Source organism: Armigeres subalbatus, chromosome 1 (genome assembly GCF_024139115.2).
Source record: "Armigeres subalbatus isolate Guangzhou_Male chromosome 1, GZ_Asu_2, whole genome shotgun sequence".
Classification (NCBI taxonomy): domain Eukaryota; kingdom Metazoa; phylum Arthropoda; class Insecta; order Diptera; family Culicidae; genus Armigeres; species Armigeres subalbatus.
The window spans coordinates 221,171,706-221,189,877 of record NC_085139.1 but is presented as its reverse complement, the minus strand read 5'-3'; the positions used below and the strand labels follow the sequence as shown (position 1 = coordinate 221,189,877).

At 37.6% G+C, this 18,172-nt stretch overlaps 3 protein-coding genes and 1 long non-coding RNA gene across 7 annotated transcripts; 3 read left to right on the top strand and 1 right to left on the bottom strand.

Annotated features, from left to right (window-relative positions):
* The first annotated feature begins 337 nt into the window (after positions 1 to 337).
* On the top strand, positions 338 to 1,454 carry LOC134207016 (RNA-binding protein spenito-like). The gene is made up of 2 exons (XM_062682757.1): positions 338 to 1,104; positions 1,428 to 1,454. Exons 1-2 carry the CDS (start codon positions 499 to 501, stop codon positions 1,452 to 1,454), a joined length of 633 nt encoding a protein of 210 aa, XP_062538741.1. The 5' UTR covers positions 338 to 498.
* A 4,461-nt stretch (positions 1,455 to 5,915) lies between these two features.
* On the top strand, positions 5,916 to 6,965 carry LOC134207014 (uncharacterized). The gene is made up of 3 exons (XM_062682755.1): positions 5,916 to 6,259; positions 6,329 to 6,497; positions 6,557 to 6,965. The coding sequence occupies exons 1-3, from the start codon at positions 6,103 to 6,105 to the stop codon at positions 6,963 to 6,965; spliced, it is 735 nt and encodes a 244-aa protein (XP_062538739.1). The 5' UTR covers positions 5,916 to 6,102.
* Positions 6,966 to 10,574: 3,609 nt separating this feature from the next.
* Positions 10,575 to 11,401, bottom strand: LOC134207013 (uncharacterized). Its single transcript, XM_062682754.1, is given in 2 exon segments — positions 10,575 to 11,239; positions 11,242 to 11,401. Coding segments are annotated over 2 exon segments (825 nt in total).
* A 2,143-nt stretch (positions 11,402 to 13,544) lies between these two features.
* Positions 13,545 to 17,673, top strand: LOC134211199 (uncharacterized). 4 transcript variants are annotated; one of them, XR_009978979.1, is made up of 6 exons: positions 13,550 to 13,680; positions 13,738 to 13,858; positions 14,264 to 14,749; positions 15,975 to 16,140; positions 16,201 to 16,533; positions 16,593 to 17,673. It is a non-coding gene; the product is annotated as an uncharacterized LOC134211199 (long non-coding RNA). The 4 variants fall into 4 exon arrangements; XR_009978981.1 differs by having other exon boundaries at positions 13,559 to 13,680; positions 13,733 to 13,858; XR_009978968.1 differs by having other exon boundaries at positions 13,545 to 13,858.
* Positions 17,674 to 18,172: the final 499 nt, after the last annotated feature.

Genomic DNA, 18,172 nt, shown 5'->3' with positions numbered 1-18,172 from the left:
AGTTAGCATGCTCATTAACGGCTGCTTCGTGTGGACTGACGATGTTCTGTTCAAGATTGTGTGAGCTGACGAAGTGACGACCTATTTCAGAAACCTTATCTGCAGGAGGCCCTCCTTAGCCGTGCGGTAAGACGCGCGGCTACAAAGCAAGACCATGCTGAGGGTGGCTGGGTTCGATTCCCGGTGCCGGTCTAGGCAATTTTCGGATTGGAAATTGTCTCGACTTCCCTGGGCATAACAGTATCATCATTGACGAATACATAGACCGAAATGTCTGGTACAAAGCCATCAGAAAATCGGGCACCATGTCTTCTTCTTCATTTTGAAGAAAATACCCCTCGTGGGTGACGAATTACATAAATATTTTACGAGCGCTGACTTACCCCTCTTGACGTTTTGACAGTTTGTCTGTTTGTTTTTCTCCCTCACCTTGCGACGTCGTTTCGGTTTGTTTTGGCAGGAACTGGAAATGCTTTTTTTTGCTATCAAACTTTGGACATGGCTCACCGAGCTAAGGTTGAGTTGTCCGGTCAGTATATTGGCAAGTTCCAGTGCAAGATAGGATACGGTAAAGCTACTCCGACGACCAGAATTTGGGTTGGTGGTCTTGGCGCATGGACTTCGATTACTCAGTTGGAGCGTGAGTTCGACCGTTTTGGTGCCATCAAAAAGATCGAATATAACAAAGGGGACACCCAGGCCTACATTCTGTACGATTCTATTGATGCTGCTACGACTGCTGTGAAGGGAAAGCGTGGATTCCCGTTAGGGGCAACGGATCGTCGTATTCGTATCGATTTTGCTGATAACGGAACAACACCATCTCAAAGCGCAGTGGAGGTTTTGAGGAAGGCGGAGAATATCGCCGCGGCCCCGACTACGAATATCCGGAAGGCGGTGCATCATACGAGGAAAATTCATCGTACGGCTATGGTGGAAGACCGTTCCGCGGCCGTGGAGAATTCCGCGGACGTGGTGGTTTTCATCGTGATGGCCCACCGCACCACGGGGACAATGATGAATGGCGTCGATCAGGAGCATATTTGGCAATTATTCATTGCCCTACACGCAGAAAAAACTCTTGTATTTATAACAATATTTGACGTAAAGTCAAACAGAATTTTACATTGTTTTGGCGGTAACAAGAAACTATTATTATTTTCAAAATCCACACGGACAGAAATTTAGATCCATTGAACTAATAAAAATGATTGTTGCTTTTATAGAGCACAAGTCATTTGAATTTATCTTGAATATTATTGTTTCTATAATATAAACTTCGATTATTTATAACTCAAATTATATTTGTTTCTATAAACAAGAATATTAATTATTATTGTAAAAACAACAAGAAATGAAATTGATTCAATAAAAATGTTTATTGTTTTTGATAAGCAAAAATCTTTCCGTTCCCTCGTTCGCTTTAGACACACACCGAAAATAACGTGGCATAACGCACATAACGCTCAACTGTAACAAAAACACCATTTACCACTCCCTCGTCGTCATGTCAGTGGAAATTCAAATTCAAGTGCAAATCCAAAAATAAAAATAGAAATTTGTGAGAAAAAAAACATGAAAATTGACTGTTTTTGTCGATTTATTCCATCAAACTACAGGTAAGTAAATACATTAACAATAAAATATCAGTAGCTAAACTGATTTATAGTGTTTGTGCAATAAATTGTGTCGTATTATTGTTTTTTTTTCTTCTAAAGGAAAAAATATGCAATTATGTTCTAGGTGTACTTTCATCGACACTTGCTTTTGCCAGAGGTCGGCACAAGCTCCATATGAATCCGATCATCACCTATTGCGATCGCTGGCTGGCTGGCTGACGATCAATGAGGCTGGCCAAAAAGGAGAGGTCAACTGGTCTACGGGACAAGCAAAGTGATAACCAAAAGATGCGGCTGATATTGAGGGACGAAATTTGTTACTATGCCGGTCATTAAATCTCAAACTGTAGCAAGTATGAAATAATAGAAAAAATCAAATTCTGCAACAAAATTATTCCTTAATATACGTATTAAAAAAGCCGAATTTGAAAGAAATACCAATTTCAATAAAAAATATTATAATTTTAATAAGCGTACGTAATTGTTTCAATAAAATCGATTATGAAAACAATAATATTTCACTATTATATTCTATTATGTTTATCTTTGAAACAATAAGAAAATATTTTTGATATAACAATATTATTTTTATTAACAGAAGCGAATCAACTACGTTACTTTTATAGCCAAGGTTCAAACCCATTTGAATTCAAAAACATTTTCTTTTTGTTTCAACAATACTCGAATCAGCTGGATTTTGAAAATAATAATAGTTTCTTGTTACCGCCAAAACAATGTAAAATTCTGTTTGACTTTACGTCAAATATTGTTATAAATACAAGAGTTTTTTCTGCGTGAAGCTGATTCGAGTATTGTTGAAACAAAAAGAAAATGTTTTTGAATTCAAATGGGTTTGAACCTTGGCTATAAAAATTGATATAAAATATTTCAAGAACTATTATTTTTGCAAAATATTGAAATTTCACAGCTTACAATATTGACATGAATATTCATTGACCATTTGTAACAATTTCACCTGATTATAAACATGTTATAATCAGGAGTCTAAAATTCAGTTTCTTTTTATTTAATTTAAATTATTCTTTGATATAATTAAAATTTAATTTTTTTTTATAGTTGAATTAAAATTGATTTTAATGCAGTTTTAGTTTATTTTACTGACTACATGTTGAGGAGTTTGCTGTTGAAATGTTCACACTCGTTCTACATGGAGAAATTCAAACAATCTAATAAATTGGTAAAAGCTATACAACCGTTCTATGCATAATTGTCCCATGTTACCGTTGATGAAAAAATCCAAACTCGAATCAATTTGTCCCACCAATTTCAGAATCAATTGGATCTTGAAATTTAACAAATATTTTTGAAATATTATGAGCGTAGGCAAAACTTTTTCAGAACATAAAACGAATTACTAATTATTTATTCGGTTTTCATTCTCTTTTATTATCAAACAACAACTTCTTTTTTTCAGTGGGACAAATTGACTCGAGTTTGAGATTTTTCTTCAAAGGTAACATGGGACAATTATGTATAGAATGGCAGTATAATGTTTCTAAAAAATGGTTTTATTTTATTTTCAAATTTTTTGAACAAATTCTAGATAGTTGAAGCACGTTGAAGGCCATACTACATATTACGTAAGCACTTAGGGGGGAGGGGTGGTCTGTCGTTCTCTTACGCATTATATAACTGAAAAACATGTGTATGGAAAACAAACTTAGATGAAGGAGTTGGGTTCGAAAAACTCATAAAAATAGTTTACGTAATAAATGTACAATTACCAATAAAAATGTTTTTCTTTTGGGAAGAGCTATTGACAACTTTTCTTTTTATCATTGAAATTGAATATTATCACTTTCTAGATAAAAAATGAGAGCATATTCACATTCAAAATTTCAAGTTTTGGCTTCAAAATTTCAAATTGTGGGTTTAGTGTGTGCACAGACAAACAGACATAACACTCGTCAAATTTGCATCGTTCACTGATTTACTGGTCAATTCCAGTCTTTTTTTTAATTTCAAGTTCCACATTAGCACATAATTCTCGGATTGGAAATTATCTCGACTTCCCTGGGCATAAAAGTGTCATCGTGTTAGCCTCATGATATACGAATGCAAAAATGGTAACCTGGCTTAGAAACCTCGCAGTTAATAACTGTGGAAGTGCTCAATGAACACTAAGCTGCGAGGCGGCTCTGTCCCAGTGTGGGGATGTAATGCCAATAAGAAGAAGAAGAACTCAAAATGGATCTGAGGAAGATCTATTTAATTTTTGTACCTCACAAATACCATGTACTAAAATCAAATAATTCATTTTGAATGCGCCTGAGGAATGAGCATTAAAGAATAAAACATTTTCTCATTAAGTTGAACTTCATTACAAACGTTGAAGAATTTCGAATCTTACTTAACGAGAATTTATTTTTCCCGGCATGAAATTTCCGGGTCTTTCCGCTTTTTTTGCCGATGACTTAAATTTCCCGTATGTTTCCTGGTTCAATGGCCACCCTGAGTCTTTACCAAGGTGGTCCATAATAGGGACTTTCTATTGCGAAACCGCCCTTGAACTGTGGATATCCATGTGCTGCCGATTGTCCATCATCCGAGAGTGTTCCGATTTGCTGGGCAGCTGGCGATTTGCTGACGAAATTTTGCTCACTCTATGCGCGTTGTGGGGAACACATTGGTGATAGGTTCAGTATATGGAGCAGTCCGAATGTTCATCTGACGACCACTGGCTTTACTGGTTGCGGGCATTGCCAAGTGTTCGTTGGACACTTTGGGTTTTTCGGAGGTTTGCCATGTTCATCAGGCTAAAATAACAGGAAATGTAAGTATGAAAATAGCGCAGAGTTTATAGTGCAATTACTTACCGGTTGGCTTTCAAGTGACGTTGGTATTCAAGGCGTTGTTTCTCCAGGTTTTCGTGTCGATCCATGTCACAGGGTGGTTGCTTGCTATTGTCCTCCGATGTGGCAGCTTCACGTTGGGTGTTTCCGACGGTGGGATGTATGGTATTCGTTCGGTTTTTTCGTCTTGCGATCGCGACTTTACTTCACGGAATTCAGTGGGAGTCAGGGGGGTAATATGCGGTGCATCGTGCCTCCTCTGCATGTAGTATGAAGCAAATGTAAATAAACAATCCCACAATTTTTTTGTTAGTCAGTAGTAGTGTAGGTTAGCCAATATCCTACAAGATTCCAGTTCGAAAAATGTTACACTTGCCAAGCGGGGTGGCCCAGGGTGGCCCGCCTTTTCCAAGCGGCGAGGCCCGGATAATACATCTTAGGTAGGCTTGATTTGTTCGTGGATAACAGGCTTACTCCCCCCCTGGTGGGAGTAGCGTTTGAGCTGTTTACAGCAGTTCACAGTAGGGTGACCAGATTATTTTTTGATGAATCGGTAGCCTGGCTGAAGAAAAATCAGTAGTTATCGGTAGGCCGGGAAATGGATCAAATCGCATCGAACAATCTTTCAACTATGTACATACTCACCCAGTTATTATAAAATATTGTTTTATTTTAATTAAGTTTCCACAAAAGATATTTTAGTTACTAGCTAAAGATTATCGCTTCGGTTCCCTTTGTTCTGCTCTCCGGAACATGTTGGGTACCAAGCTGTCAAATCGTATGGATTTTCCTTCTTTGACATTTAGCTCCCCTATCCTCGCCAGCAAAAGATGTTCCGGACAGCGACGACAGGGACAATATTTATCTAGTAACTAAAATATCTTTTGTTTCCACCCCTCCGTTAGACCAATATAGTACAAATGAAGGAATTTATATTTATTCCGGCCTGATTGAACTTTTATTTTAACAAAATTTGTTTTAAATAACCATTCAACTTAAATTTATTTCAATTTATTTTAAATTTATTTCAATTTAATTGAAAAACAGAATCAATTTGTTTAAATTTATTCCCAAGTCTATTTCAGATTAGGTTTTTCTTAACTTACATTTAATTGCAATTCATTTTAATTTAAGCTTTATTTAATTTCAATTTAGTTTTAATTCAACTCACATAAAAATTTTCTTCAATTTTAAGTAATATTATTTTTAATCTATAAAAACTCAATTTCTAATTTTAAAAACAATTTCATTGTAGTTTATATTTGCTCATATTAATTGAAACCAAATTAAGATTTAAATCAACCTCATTTTTATTTCAATTTTGATTTCATTTTACTTTAGTTTAGTTTATCAATTTAGATTAGTAGAGTAGTTAGTAACTATTCTCACAAGAAATAGCCAAGTTGTGTTTCTGTTTCGGTTCTTCGTGTCAAAGCTTCTTCTTAGTGCCCGAACACAATGTGAACGGCAATGCGGCAGAACGGCAACGGCAAATTTCCAACACATGAAAATATATGATGCAGCCCACAATGACGGCGTTGCGGTAAAAATGACACTGTACTAAAAAGTACAAATCTGGAAACTAGCGCAACGGCAAAGCGGTAGACGTCAAAATATTGTTATTGTTTATAAACGTATACGTTTCGGGTTTCGAATTTAAAGCTAGAAAAATGGAGAATATTCAGGAAGATGATATTCTTACGTTTCATTTTATTTCCGTAATTAAAAAGCATCCAGTACTGTATGTTAAAAGCAGTAAAGCATACAGGAATGTTTTTATTAAAGACAACGTTTGGTTGAATGTGGCGAACGAAGTGAAATTACCAAGTAAGTTTTCTCATTAGAGAATTAATGAATGTCTTTCAAATTACCTACTTCTTTTCTTTATCGACATAGCCGACGAAGTGAAAAGTAAGTGGAAGCACTTACGGGATCGGTTTATGAAGGAACTTCGTAGAGTTGAGGAAACAACTGCATCCGGTGCCGGCACTGCTACAGTGTACGAACCGACGTGGAGGTTCTATGAAGAATTGTCGTTTCTGGCTGAGCACTGTAAGCGTCGAAGGTAATCAAGATTGATAACTTATTTACTTCAATATTTATATGTGTTATTTAAATTTCCAGCACCACAAGCAACTACAAACCATCTGTAACACAACAACAAGATGCTTTGACCAGCCCTCAAGGGGATGGGCAGGATTCATTTATCGTTGAGGAGCAAGAATATGAGGACTTAGAGATATTGGAAGATGTTGAGAATGAAAATTCCACACCAATGTCGTCAACATCGGTGTCCGAACCGAATAAAAGAAAGCGGAAGGAATTGGCACTGGACAACAAGATGCACAAGATCATGGATATAGTTGGTGATGTTGCGTCGTCGATCCAGAGTGAACAAACAAACCGGCACAAGGACTTCTGTTGCTATCTAGGACGTCGCATGTCCATGCTTCCAAAGAAAGTTGCGAGGGACCTCGAAGTCGAGTTCACTGCTCGTGTGAATGGGTTAATTGATATTTACTGTGACGAATAATTTCTTCTTTGTTTTAAGTGAAATAAATTGAAATGAAATTTGAATTTAAAAATCGTTTGGAAAACTAAAGCACCATAATTATTTATGCTTAACGTAATGAAGTTTTCACTGTTTTATATACACTTTAGGTGGCCGGTGGTCAGGGTCTCCAGTAGCCTTGCGAGCAAAAGTATAGGATTGCCATGCCGGAGACGGCGATTTTGATTCTCGGTCCAGTCCATATGTTTTCGGGTTGAAAACATTATCGGGCATAGTGTATCCACTGTACTTGCCACATAAGATACATAATCATACAATGGCGAGCATAGACAAGTTTTTAAATAATAGCTGAGAAAATGCTAATAGAGTACTTAGTTGCAAAGAAGTTCCAGCCATTGAAATAGTAAAAGGGTGGTCGGTAATTATGCTAGGAATTTTTTTGTAAAACATTCTGTATACATACTTCTTCTCATTATTATACTTATCAGGATATTTGTTTGATAAGTTTATTCTTGTTTTTTTAATGAATATAATTTTTGGTTTTTCTATGAATGTTTTTTTGTGTAAAAAGCTAATTATAAACTATTTTTTTGAAAGAAAGAAATTTGAAAGAATTTCCGCTTAACACGTACGTCCCCAACCCCCATTTTACGTCAAAACTCAAAATTCAAAACCACGCAGCTCAGCCAATTACTCTTGCCATAGGAACAGATAACGTGCCAAACCAACGAATTTTCATGCAATCTTCTGGAATCGATCACAAAATTCCTATAGTTTTAGGAATTGCAATTTTTGAGCAATGACCATGGTTTCGGATATATTCCGGGGAGTACTGGGGTTACCTCCCTCCCGGAAAAAATGGTCACTTGCAGATCGGCTTCGAAATCCATCGTGAGACATGTCCAACTTCATGATTTTGCAAAACAAGTACACTGGAGTACATTTCGGCGATTTTCAATCGAATTGGCCACCCTCCGGGTACTTCCAGGGCCTGGTTCCCTTGGGGAAGTGGCCAATTTTCGTTCAATCTTGGAACCCACCTTGCGACATGTCAAACTTCATGATTTTGCAAAACAAGTACACTGGAGTACATTTCGGCAATTTTCGATGGAATTGGCCACCCTCCGGGTACTTCCAGGGCCTGGTTCCCTTGGGGAAGTGGCCAATTTTCGTTCAATCTTGGAACCCACCTTGCGACATGTCAAACTTCATGATTTTGCAAAACAAGTACACTGGAGTACATTTCGGCGATTTTCGATGGAATTGGCCACCCTCCGGGTACTTCCAGGGCCTGGTTCCCTTGGGGAAGTGGCCAATTTTCGTTCAATCTTGGAACCCACCTTGCGACATGTCAAACTTCATGATTTTGCAAAACAAGTACACTGGAGTACATTTCGGCAATTTTCGATGGAATTGGCCACCCTCCGGGTACTTCCAGGGCCTGGTTCGCTTGGGGAAGTGGCCAATTTTCGTTCAATCTTGGAACCCACCTTGCGACATATCAAACTTCATGATTTTGCAAAACAAGTACACTGGAGTACATTTAGGCAATTTTAGATCGAATTGACCACTCTCCGGGTACGTCCATGGCGTGGTTCCATTGGGGAAGTGGACAATATCCGTTCAATCTTGAAACCCATCTTGCGACATGTCAAACTTCATGATTTTGCAAAACAAGTACACTGGAGTACAATTAGGCGATTTTAGATCGAATTGACCACTCTCCGGGAACTTCCAGGTAGACCTGTGTGCTAATTGAAATTTTACCGGCGGTGGCGTAACAGATATTTTCATCCAGCGGTGGTGGCGTGGTGGCGTCACGCATTTTCAGGCGCCAAAATTCCTTCAAAAGTTCCTCCAGGAATTCTTCCAGAAGTTCCTCCACGAGTTTTTTAAAAGATTGTCAAGAAATTCCTTTGGGCATTCCTCCAGATATTCCTCCGTATGTACCTCTGGGAAGTTCCTCCAGAAACTCCTCCCAGATTTCATCTGGAAGTTTGTTCAGGAATTCCTTCGGAAGCTCCTCCAGGAGTTCATCTGGAAGTTCCTCCAAGAATTCCTCCGGAAGATTCTCCGGGTATTCTCTGTAAACTGGAATTGGCCACTCAGAATTCCAGGAATTCTTGGTGGAACATCCTGGATAAACCCTGGTGGAACATCCTGGATAAATCCTGGAGGAACTTCCGGAGGAATTCCTGGAGGAACTCATACTGAAGATCTACCAGTTAATCCTTCCAAAGATCCTCCAGAACTTTTCTCCTGAAGTTTTTACGGAAATTCATTTCATCAGAGCTCCTCCAGAAATCCCTTCGAGAGTTCTTGTGGAGTTTTTCCAGGACAATGGCACAACGGCAACTGCAATTCTTTCTGAAGTTTTTGAAGTTTTTGCTAGAGTTCCTCCTAGAATTCATACAAGAATTCCTCTTGTAGTTTCTCAGGAGATTTGTCAAGAATTCCTCCAGGAATTCCGTTATGAATTCATCCTGGAGTTTCAGCTAGAGCTCCTACTGAAATTCCTGGATTCCCGGAGTTCTTTCGAAATTCCTCTTGAAATTCCTCCTGGAATTCCTTCAAGAAAACCTCCTGGAGTTCCTTCAATAATTTCTCTAAAGTTACTCCAGGAATTCCTCCTGGTGTTTATCCAGAAATTGCTGCTGAAGTTTGTAGTACCCAATTAGAGAGAAAGGTTAAGTAATAAGAGATGTTCATATAACCAATAAAATTATTTAAAAAAAACAGAATAATTATACCTATTATTTTGAAACCTTGGTGATTCCTAAGAATATCTCCTGAAGTTCCTCTAAGAATTCATACTGAATATCTAACAGTAAACCTCTTTGAATTATTCCGTAAATTCATCCCATCAGAGTTCCTTCGGAAATTCCTGAAGTTTCTCCAGGAATTCCTCCAAGAAATCTACCTGAAGCTCCTTCAAGAACTTCTCCTGGAGTTCCCCCATGGATTTCTTCTAGTGTTCCTTCAAGAAATCCTTCAGAATTCCTTCGGGCCTTTTTTTTTTCATAAAATGTTCCGGAAATTAATCCCATCAGTTTTTCCAGGAATTCCATCTGGAGTTACATTAGTAACATTGAGCAACTATATAGGATCTTTTCCGAAAGGAATTCCTGGAGGTACTCTCGAACGAATTCTTAGCGAAACGCCTGAAGAAATTTCTGAAGAAATCCAAACTTAAACTTCTTCTTCGTCAATGGCTCTACGTTCCAACTGGAACTTGGCCTGCTTTTCCACTTGGTAATCTATTAGAATTTTCTCATTTATTAATTGAAAGCTTTTCTATGCCCGCAATTGCATGAGTGTGTATCTTGTGTGTACAAGTACAATGGATACACTATGCCCAGGGAGTCGAGAATGTCTCCAACCCGAAAACATCCTAGACCGGACCGAGAATCGAAATCACCGCCTCCGGATTGGAACTCCTACGCTTTTCCTCGCAAGGCTACATAATAACAGCTGTATTGAATGTCTTTCTAACAGATTGAATAAAATTACCCCAGTATTTAAAAGAAATATTTGTTTTCGAATTTTTATATTACATTTATTCGAATTTTAAACCTAACAACTATTTTTGAAATATTGAAATGAAGGATTAAACATTATACAAATGTAGGATTAAACATTATACTTTCTCTTAGCTGGATGCTCTAGCACATACTGTGCCAAATCATTACGCACGTGATATGCATTACGTGGTGCATTATGCCCTCGCGTAACTACATCACTAGTAACACTCGGTAACGGCTGAGCTTGTGTACGCCATTCTCCGGGAATCAAATTACCTGATTCGTCGAATCTATCCACGAATTCAGGTGTAGCATATTGATGCTCATTATGGATCTTCACAAAGTTATGTAATACTACTATTGCTTTAACTAGTTTTTCGGCGGATTCGGGAAACATACACAAAGGAGATTTGAGTATTCTCCATCTCGCCACCATTATCCCGAACGTGTTTTCGATGGGCCGGCGTGCAGCGGATTGCCTTTTATTAAAATTTCTCTGCACTTCTGTCAAATTTTTGCCTGGGAAGGGCCGCATCAGACTTGGTTTCAGCGGAAAAGCTGCATCGCCAACTATAAAATGTGGGCATTCAATCGTACTGTGCGGCAACTTTGATGGCGGAGGTAATCCCAACGTTCCGGATAGAAGTAACTTGCCAAATTCGCTCGAAGCAAACACACTTCCATCGGAATTGCCGCCATATGCGCCAATGTCAACAGCTAAGAAATTGTATTGCGCATCGCAGATCGCCATTAGCACGATTGAGTGCTGCTTTTATAGTTGTAGAACAATGATCCCGCATTCGGTGGACATTGGATAGCTATATGCTTCCCATCGACCGCTCCACAACAATTCGGGAAATCCCAACGCTCGTAGAAGCCTTCGCTGCAGTTTTTCCAAGAAGCCTCCGTCAATATGGGCAAATATGTTTCCGCCATGTTTTCCCATATTACTTCAGTGACTTCTTGGACGATCTGGCGAACAGTCGAAACGCCCATCCGGAACAAGCGGGACAAATAAAAATAATCTGATCCATGCGCCAAATACCTAAAATGAATTGATACACTGTAGTTACAGTAGTTTAAAACTTCACAAAAACTGTATTTTATAAGAGAAAACACCTACATTAATGTCAAGAATAACCGGCCTTCAGGACTTATCGGTTTTCGGATTGAACATTTTTCCAGTCGTGGCTTCACAATACTACAAAGTATATCAAAACTGCTGGGGACATTCGTACGAATCGGGAGAAAGATTCCGGAGCTTTGTCTCTCATCAACTGAAAATTGGTTTCATAGTAGCCTGGAAAGAAATTTCTTTTCTATACATAAAAATCTTCATTGAAATTCTACGGTTTATTAGTACCTTCAGTATCCCGATGTTGGTTAGAGGGCCTCACCCACCAACGACGATTTTGTTCAGCTGAATTAACCATATTCTGCAGCTCCTGCAACTCTCTCACAACTTCAACAATTTTAATTATGTTGCCAATTTTATCCATGGTTATTCTTTAACACTCAATATAATAAATAATAGAACTTAATAATAATAATTAAACTTAATATACTCCAGGAGTTTTCTCAAAATGAATATTTCAAATGGAAGAAGTAGGTAGTAAACAGCAACGAAACGTCAAAATCAAGATCAACAAAATGAGCTTTGAAGCGTTCACATTGTGGGTTGATTTGCGGCAGAACGGCAACGGCATAACGGCAACGGCATTTTTAGTACAATTCCGCTCTGCCGCAGTTCCGTTCTGCCGGATTGCCGTTCACATTGTGTTCGGGCACTTACTGTAGCAACTAACACAGTTTATAACAACTTACATGAATGTACTAAACAGTAACCGTTTATTTCTCCCATGATCGCATCGCATCCGGTACTTTTGGGGCATGTCTACAATCATCATCACTTCCTGGGTACCATCGAATTCGTACTGAAAATCTCGCGAAACATCGCCTTCGGATGGTTCTTGCTGCGCAACATTTTTCTCGGCCTGGAAATGTCCAAAACTCACGGTCTGATTCAGGCACAGTATACTCCTCGGTATACTCGTACCCATATGTTGTTTTCCTAGTTTTTCACTTTGTCTTCACTAATGTTCGGGGCCAGTTCTGCTCCGTATTTTAATTTTTCTGTGGTTTACTGCACTTTCCACAAATTTTCATTAGCAACGGCTGTTGAGAAAAACCCGAAAGCTAAACAACAAATCAAGAATGACGTTCCGTAAAATCCAATTCAAGCATAATTTTTCATAACGACGTATGTAACAAATATGAGGATTCAAGAAATCCTTTGCTGAAAGTTGGCAAAACTTTTTCTAAAACTGTTTTAAAACTAAATCTTTTTTCAATACTTTTTTCCGCTGGCATGCATCATTACAAGACACGTAATGACATTCCACTTGAATTCCAAGAAACATGCGCATGGCCTTCGACCTTCGACCAAAGCGCGAATAACATGTTATTCAATCAATCGTAGTGCGGATATAGTATTATAGATATTTTTACGAAACATATTGATTTAGATTATTAATTTTGATGTTTTATATCTAATTACAATGAAAACTAGATTTGTTTACAATTGTCAGTTCCGCCCTTTTGAAATGTTGATGCCGAATTGATTTTTGAATCAGAAACAGGAGGTAAACAAAAATGGAAATGACAACTGTTGTCAAACTGACGTGATTTGAATTGAGGGGCTTCTCAATGGTCGAGTGATTGTAATAATTGTAATCCGTCACTCCCCAGGGGTATATAGTGTTGCCCGAAAAAATGGCCACCACTCCGTCTATGTATTCGTCAATGGTATCATCATTGACGAATACATAGACGGAATGGTGGCCATTTTTCCGGGCACCACTATATACCCCTGGGGAGTGACGAATTACAATTATTACAATCACTCGACCATTGAGAAGCCCCTCAATTCGAATCACGTCAGTTTGACAACAGTTGTCAGTTATGCTCATTTGTTTATGTTTGATGTTTGTTTTGTTGACGAATTTTCGCGTTAGAAACATTCAGTTATTGTGTTGAACTACGAAATTTCTCGCAAAAAGAAGTTCGTATATTCCGTGGGTTTGACGGGAGTATCGACGATCGCGTGGGGACGAAGCTTTATTTAGAAATTGGTGAACAGAAGAGTGTCGAACGGGAAAAACTCCGAAGGAAGAAAACAGGCCACAATCACTGTGGCGGTTAGAATAATCGAGAAGGTACCCGGTATTGCCCGGTATTTTCAAGAATTGATGGTATTTATTCCGTTAGATCAGAATCCGACCATGGAAATGTGAAACTCAATATCCTTCGTAAAGTTTCTGAAAAGTGAGTCCTGATAGAAACGATGGCGAGGAGTATTCCGGTTCGGCTATCAATATGGAATTTCTGATTGAGGTTTGTTGGATTATTGAACTGTTGCGGGAATCGGACATCAGCAGCCGTGATGAATTTACTCAATCATCGTGCCTGGATTGCGCTGCTGGATGAAGGGCAAGTAATATTAGCATTAATGAATGACGATTGGATTTTGTTGTATCAAGTGGGAGACGTAGAATTGGTTGTTCTCTATAAAGCTGATAAAATATTCAGTTTCAATATAATTTGTAAACAACAATTAAACAGACATAAAAATAGAATATAATTGTTACAGTTCTAGCACAGGTTCTAGGTTTAGGGTTAGTTTCTGTTCAATTGAGCCATGGATATATGATGCGTATCGGACTGTAAAGCAAATATTTTTTTTTTTTTCAAAAATCTGTATTCCTCTAATTGTTTGTTTTGCTTTTTGCATTTCCACAGGCAAGAATCCAACTAGCAAGAATCCGACCACCGCTCAGGAAGACCACCTCTGGCATGCATACGCTTTGCTTCATTCACTGTGCAATAACAGCCGTACTCCGAAGATCTTTGTGCATCCTCAGTGCAATGACTCCCTGAACCGACATGTCGATGACCTTCCATCCACGAACTTAAATAGCCGTGCGGTTCTTTGTTCGGGAATGCTTTCAAATTCTTGCGTGTTGCAGTGAGGCGCCCCAGTTGGAGTTGTTCCGGAATTTAGATCCCCTAGCGGATTCACATCGTCAACTTCTGGCTTTCCAAGAATGCGCTGGTTGCAAATCGTATTATCATGGTCACTAAGCATCAACTAATTAAGGCTAGTAATACTGACGCAAAACGATAAACGCCGAAGATTGATCGACCAATCTGCAGCAGTCGAGGGTGATAAATTTCCCCATTTATTGTGCTAATTCGTTGATTTTGCTGCTGGATTATGCGCTGGAGGTGAGTCCTTTTCAAACATTGATAAAAATTGAAATAGGTACTTTTAATTAGATGCCTTTTCATAAACCTGAAACATTTTCGTAATAGCATAATAACTGAACATAATTATCACGAAGTTTTAGTTTAGAATTGGATATTATCTTCCGTTCAGTTGAGCCATTTATGTCTGTTTCGATTCAGGCTGAAGTATATACAATACATAATCAAAGTCTTATTGACATCATATAATCCACTGGGACATTGTCGCCTCGCAGCTTAGTGTTCATTAATCACTTCCACAGCTGTTACTTGAAAGGTTTGTAAGCCGGGTTATTATTTTTGCATTCGTATATAATAAAACTAACACGATGATACATTCATAGCTTAACTTTTCAAAAAAACCTAAGTAACATTTTTCGTGAATTAATTTGAATATTACAAGGAACAGACCAATATGAAAGCTTTCGATTGCAGCACTCAAATTAATTCATGAATAAAATGTTACTCAGGTCCTTTTGAAAAGTTAAGCGAGATTTATGCCCTGCAGTTGCAGTTTCAGTTTGGTACTGCTTGATGTTATGAAATTTATAACTGTCAAAATAGAACTACAACTTGGTGCCCGCAACGCAGAGTTGTAAACGAAATGCAACTTGGTTTTATTTTTTCATAAAACAAAAATAAAACAAACTAACATTTTTCGCGGTAGTTTTTACCTCGCATACGAACAACAATGAGTTTGTCCATCATCTCAAACAAACAAACACAATTAAATAAATTTGAAACTCAGTTTCATTCAAGTTTCAAATCAGGTTTTATTTGCAACAAACCAGTCGAGAAGTTGCAAATCAGTTTCAAAAAGTGCTCGAAAAATAAAACTGCAACTCTGCGTTGCGATCTGCTAGTTTCAGTTCTAATTTGATTTCCAAACACGCCATACAAAACCCAACAGCATTGCGACCGGCCTTAGATCGGTTAACCTATTTATGGGTACTTAATTCACCCATATATAGGTAATGTATACATTACCTATATTATAGGTGAAATTTACTGATAATATTGGTAATATTTACTTATATTATTAGTAAACATATGTAAACATTATTAGTAAAAATGGAACTTAATCGAACCCATCAGAATCAATAAGTTCGTTATAGCAAAACATAACAGGACTCGTTTTTTGAGTAAGGTAAATGATTGAAAAATTCTAATCCAATTCTTTATAATATTTTCAACTTTTTAATTTCAGATCCACCCTTTGCCTCCTGTTGTTAAACTTCATGTATTGCGGTGCTGCATATTATCCCACCCTTTGCTGCCAGTTCCGGTGCTACGATTCCTGCTCGTAGCGAAGGCTATCGCTGTTTTTCGATCCTGCTGCTGTGACATCCTGACCAAATATTTTTATTCAACTGGTAATTTATTTAGTTCAATGGAATTTTATTACCTTTACTATTAATTTGCTATATTTTCAGAACATTAAGCATGCTGCGGAAAACCGTTCGTTTCGCCATATTGATCAGCAGCTGTAAGATACCACGAAGGAAACCAACAATAATACTGGATTTGACGGGTCTGGAGCATCCCCAGAAGCAGGTTAGAGAAGGTTAGCAGGCCATTGGAGGAACAATCCACAGCGGAGCTATCGATAAATCGCTTGGGGAACGTGGACATTTGCGTGATTCGGACTAAAAATTGAAAGCAAAGGCTGCTATTTCCGAGGCTATTCGTTTTCGTACCGAGGGCTGATTTTCTTTGCTACTATGCGATGCCAAAGAAGCTTCCACACCGATGATCTTGATTCAACGGTAAGCTATTCATCCGTAACATGTTTTAGTTTTTATTTTGATATAGAATATATTTTTAGATCTTTGCACCTGTGGTGACGGAACGGGGCTTTCACAGTACTTCCAGCATCCTTACTGCTCTCACAAGTTTCGGGATTATATACCGTCAAATCTCTACACGGCTACTGCGGAGCAGCCTAGCAGGTGACCCGGTACCTGCTGCGGTTAACGCTTACTGACCCGAAGCTGCTACTGATCATCCAGCCAGTTCCGGTTTCGTCGATCGCGTAATTTTAATATTTCGGTAATCAGTTTCGCTAATTGCCCAACATCCAACAACGAATAGGTTGATAAAGACTGTATATTGTAAATATATTTATATAGTAGAATTAAATTAAGAAGGCATGCCAAAAAGCTGCCAGCTGTTGATGAATATAAAAAAAATGATAATAATGTGCACTATAGGCTTATTTGTTTCGTTTTTTTTTGCGAAATATTGATTTGTTTATATATTTGCCCGGTATGGTACATAATCAACAGAGCGAGATGCATCACTCCAGCATGCTGATGATCTCAGTAACGGAGATTAAACCGGGTGCGACTGCGACTGTCTCCAACAGAACAAACAAGCTCTCGTCAAAGCTGTCCATATGCATGTGTACAAGAGCCAAGAATAGCATTATCCATTCTTTTAGGTAATCATTTACAGTATAATAAAAATAATACCTAATCTATTTTTTCGCAACATTTTGTTACATAGTTAGAAATCATGATATTCATTTGATTGTAATTCAGATTAAATTGATTTGGTTTTATTGAGTAATAAACTTTTATTTTAAATCACTTAAAGTAAATTATTATTTGGTTTTATTTAGGTTTTTATTCAACCAAATATTTTTTTTAGGTAATTTGTTTTCGAAATTGTTCTTTTTCAACTTAGAACCTTAGCTTAATGATAGAAATAGCTGACGCTGTTGCCATTGCTTCTTCGTCTTCAACTCGACGGAGCATAACTCCAACAATTAAGATTCTCGAAGTAACTAGTTGTATTAGGGAATCAATTTTGATGTGATTCAAACGCTGCCAGCGATAACGAAAATATGAGGTGAAACTGATTTACTCAAAGTCACAATAGGTTGGAGAATGAATAGCCAAACAGTTCTAAATATAGTAAATTACGAAACCAGCATTGAATAAATTTTTAAATCTAATTGTAAATTTAATTAAAAAAAAAAATAAATCAAAACTGTTTCCTTTCCAATGAAAGAACTAAAACGAACGTTAACAACAAAATGATTTATTGACTGAGATTGACTGAGAAATATTAATGGATTAACTGTTTGATTGCGATTAATTGATTGATTAGATATTGCTTGATTGAGATTGATTGATATAGATTTATTGATTGATTGCGATTGATTAACTGAGAGTGATTAATTGAGATTTGTTGATTGATTGATCGATATTGATTGGTTAATTGACATTTATTAATTAATTAACATTGATTGAGATGGTTGATTGATTAATTGAGATTGTTTGATAGTGATTGATTGATTATTTGATTGATTTGATTGGTTAATTGACATTTATTAATTAATTAACATTGATTGATATTGATTGCTTGACTGAGAATGACTGATTGTCGGTGTTGAACTTAATC

Coding starts and splice junctions, on each gene's coding strand:
- LOC134207016 (XM_062682757.1), top strand. CDS start 499: ATGGCTCACCGAGCTAAGGTTGAGTTGTCCGGTCAGTATATTGGCAAG. Junction 1,105..1,427: donor TATTTATAACAATATTTGAC/GTAAAGTCAAAC, acceptor CGTTCGCTTTAG/ACACACACCGAAAATAACGT.
- LOC134207014 (XM_062682755.1), top strand. CDS start 6,103: ATGGAGAATATTCAGGAAGATGATATTCTTACGTTTCATTTTATTTCC. Junction 6,260..6,328: donor GAACGAAGTGAAATTACCAA/GTAAGTTTTCTC, acceptor TTATCGACATAG/CCGACGAAGTGAAAAGTAAG. Junction 6,498..6,556: donor GAGCACTGTAAGCGTCGAAG/GTAATCAAGATT, acceptor TTAAATTTCCAG/CACCACAAGCAACTACAAAC.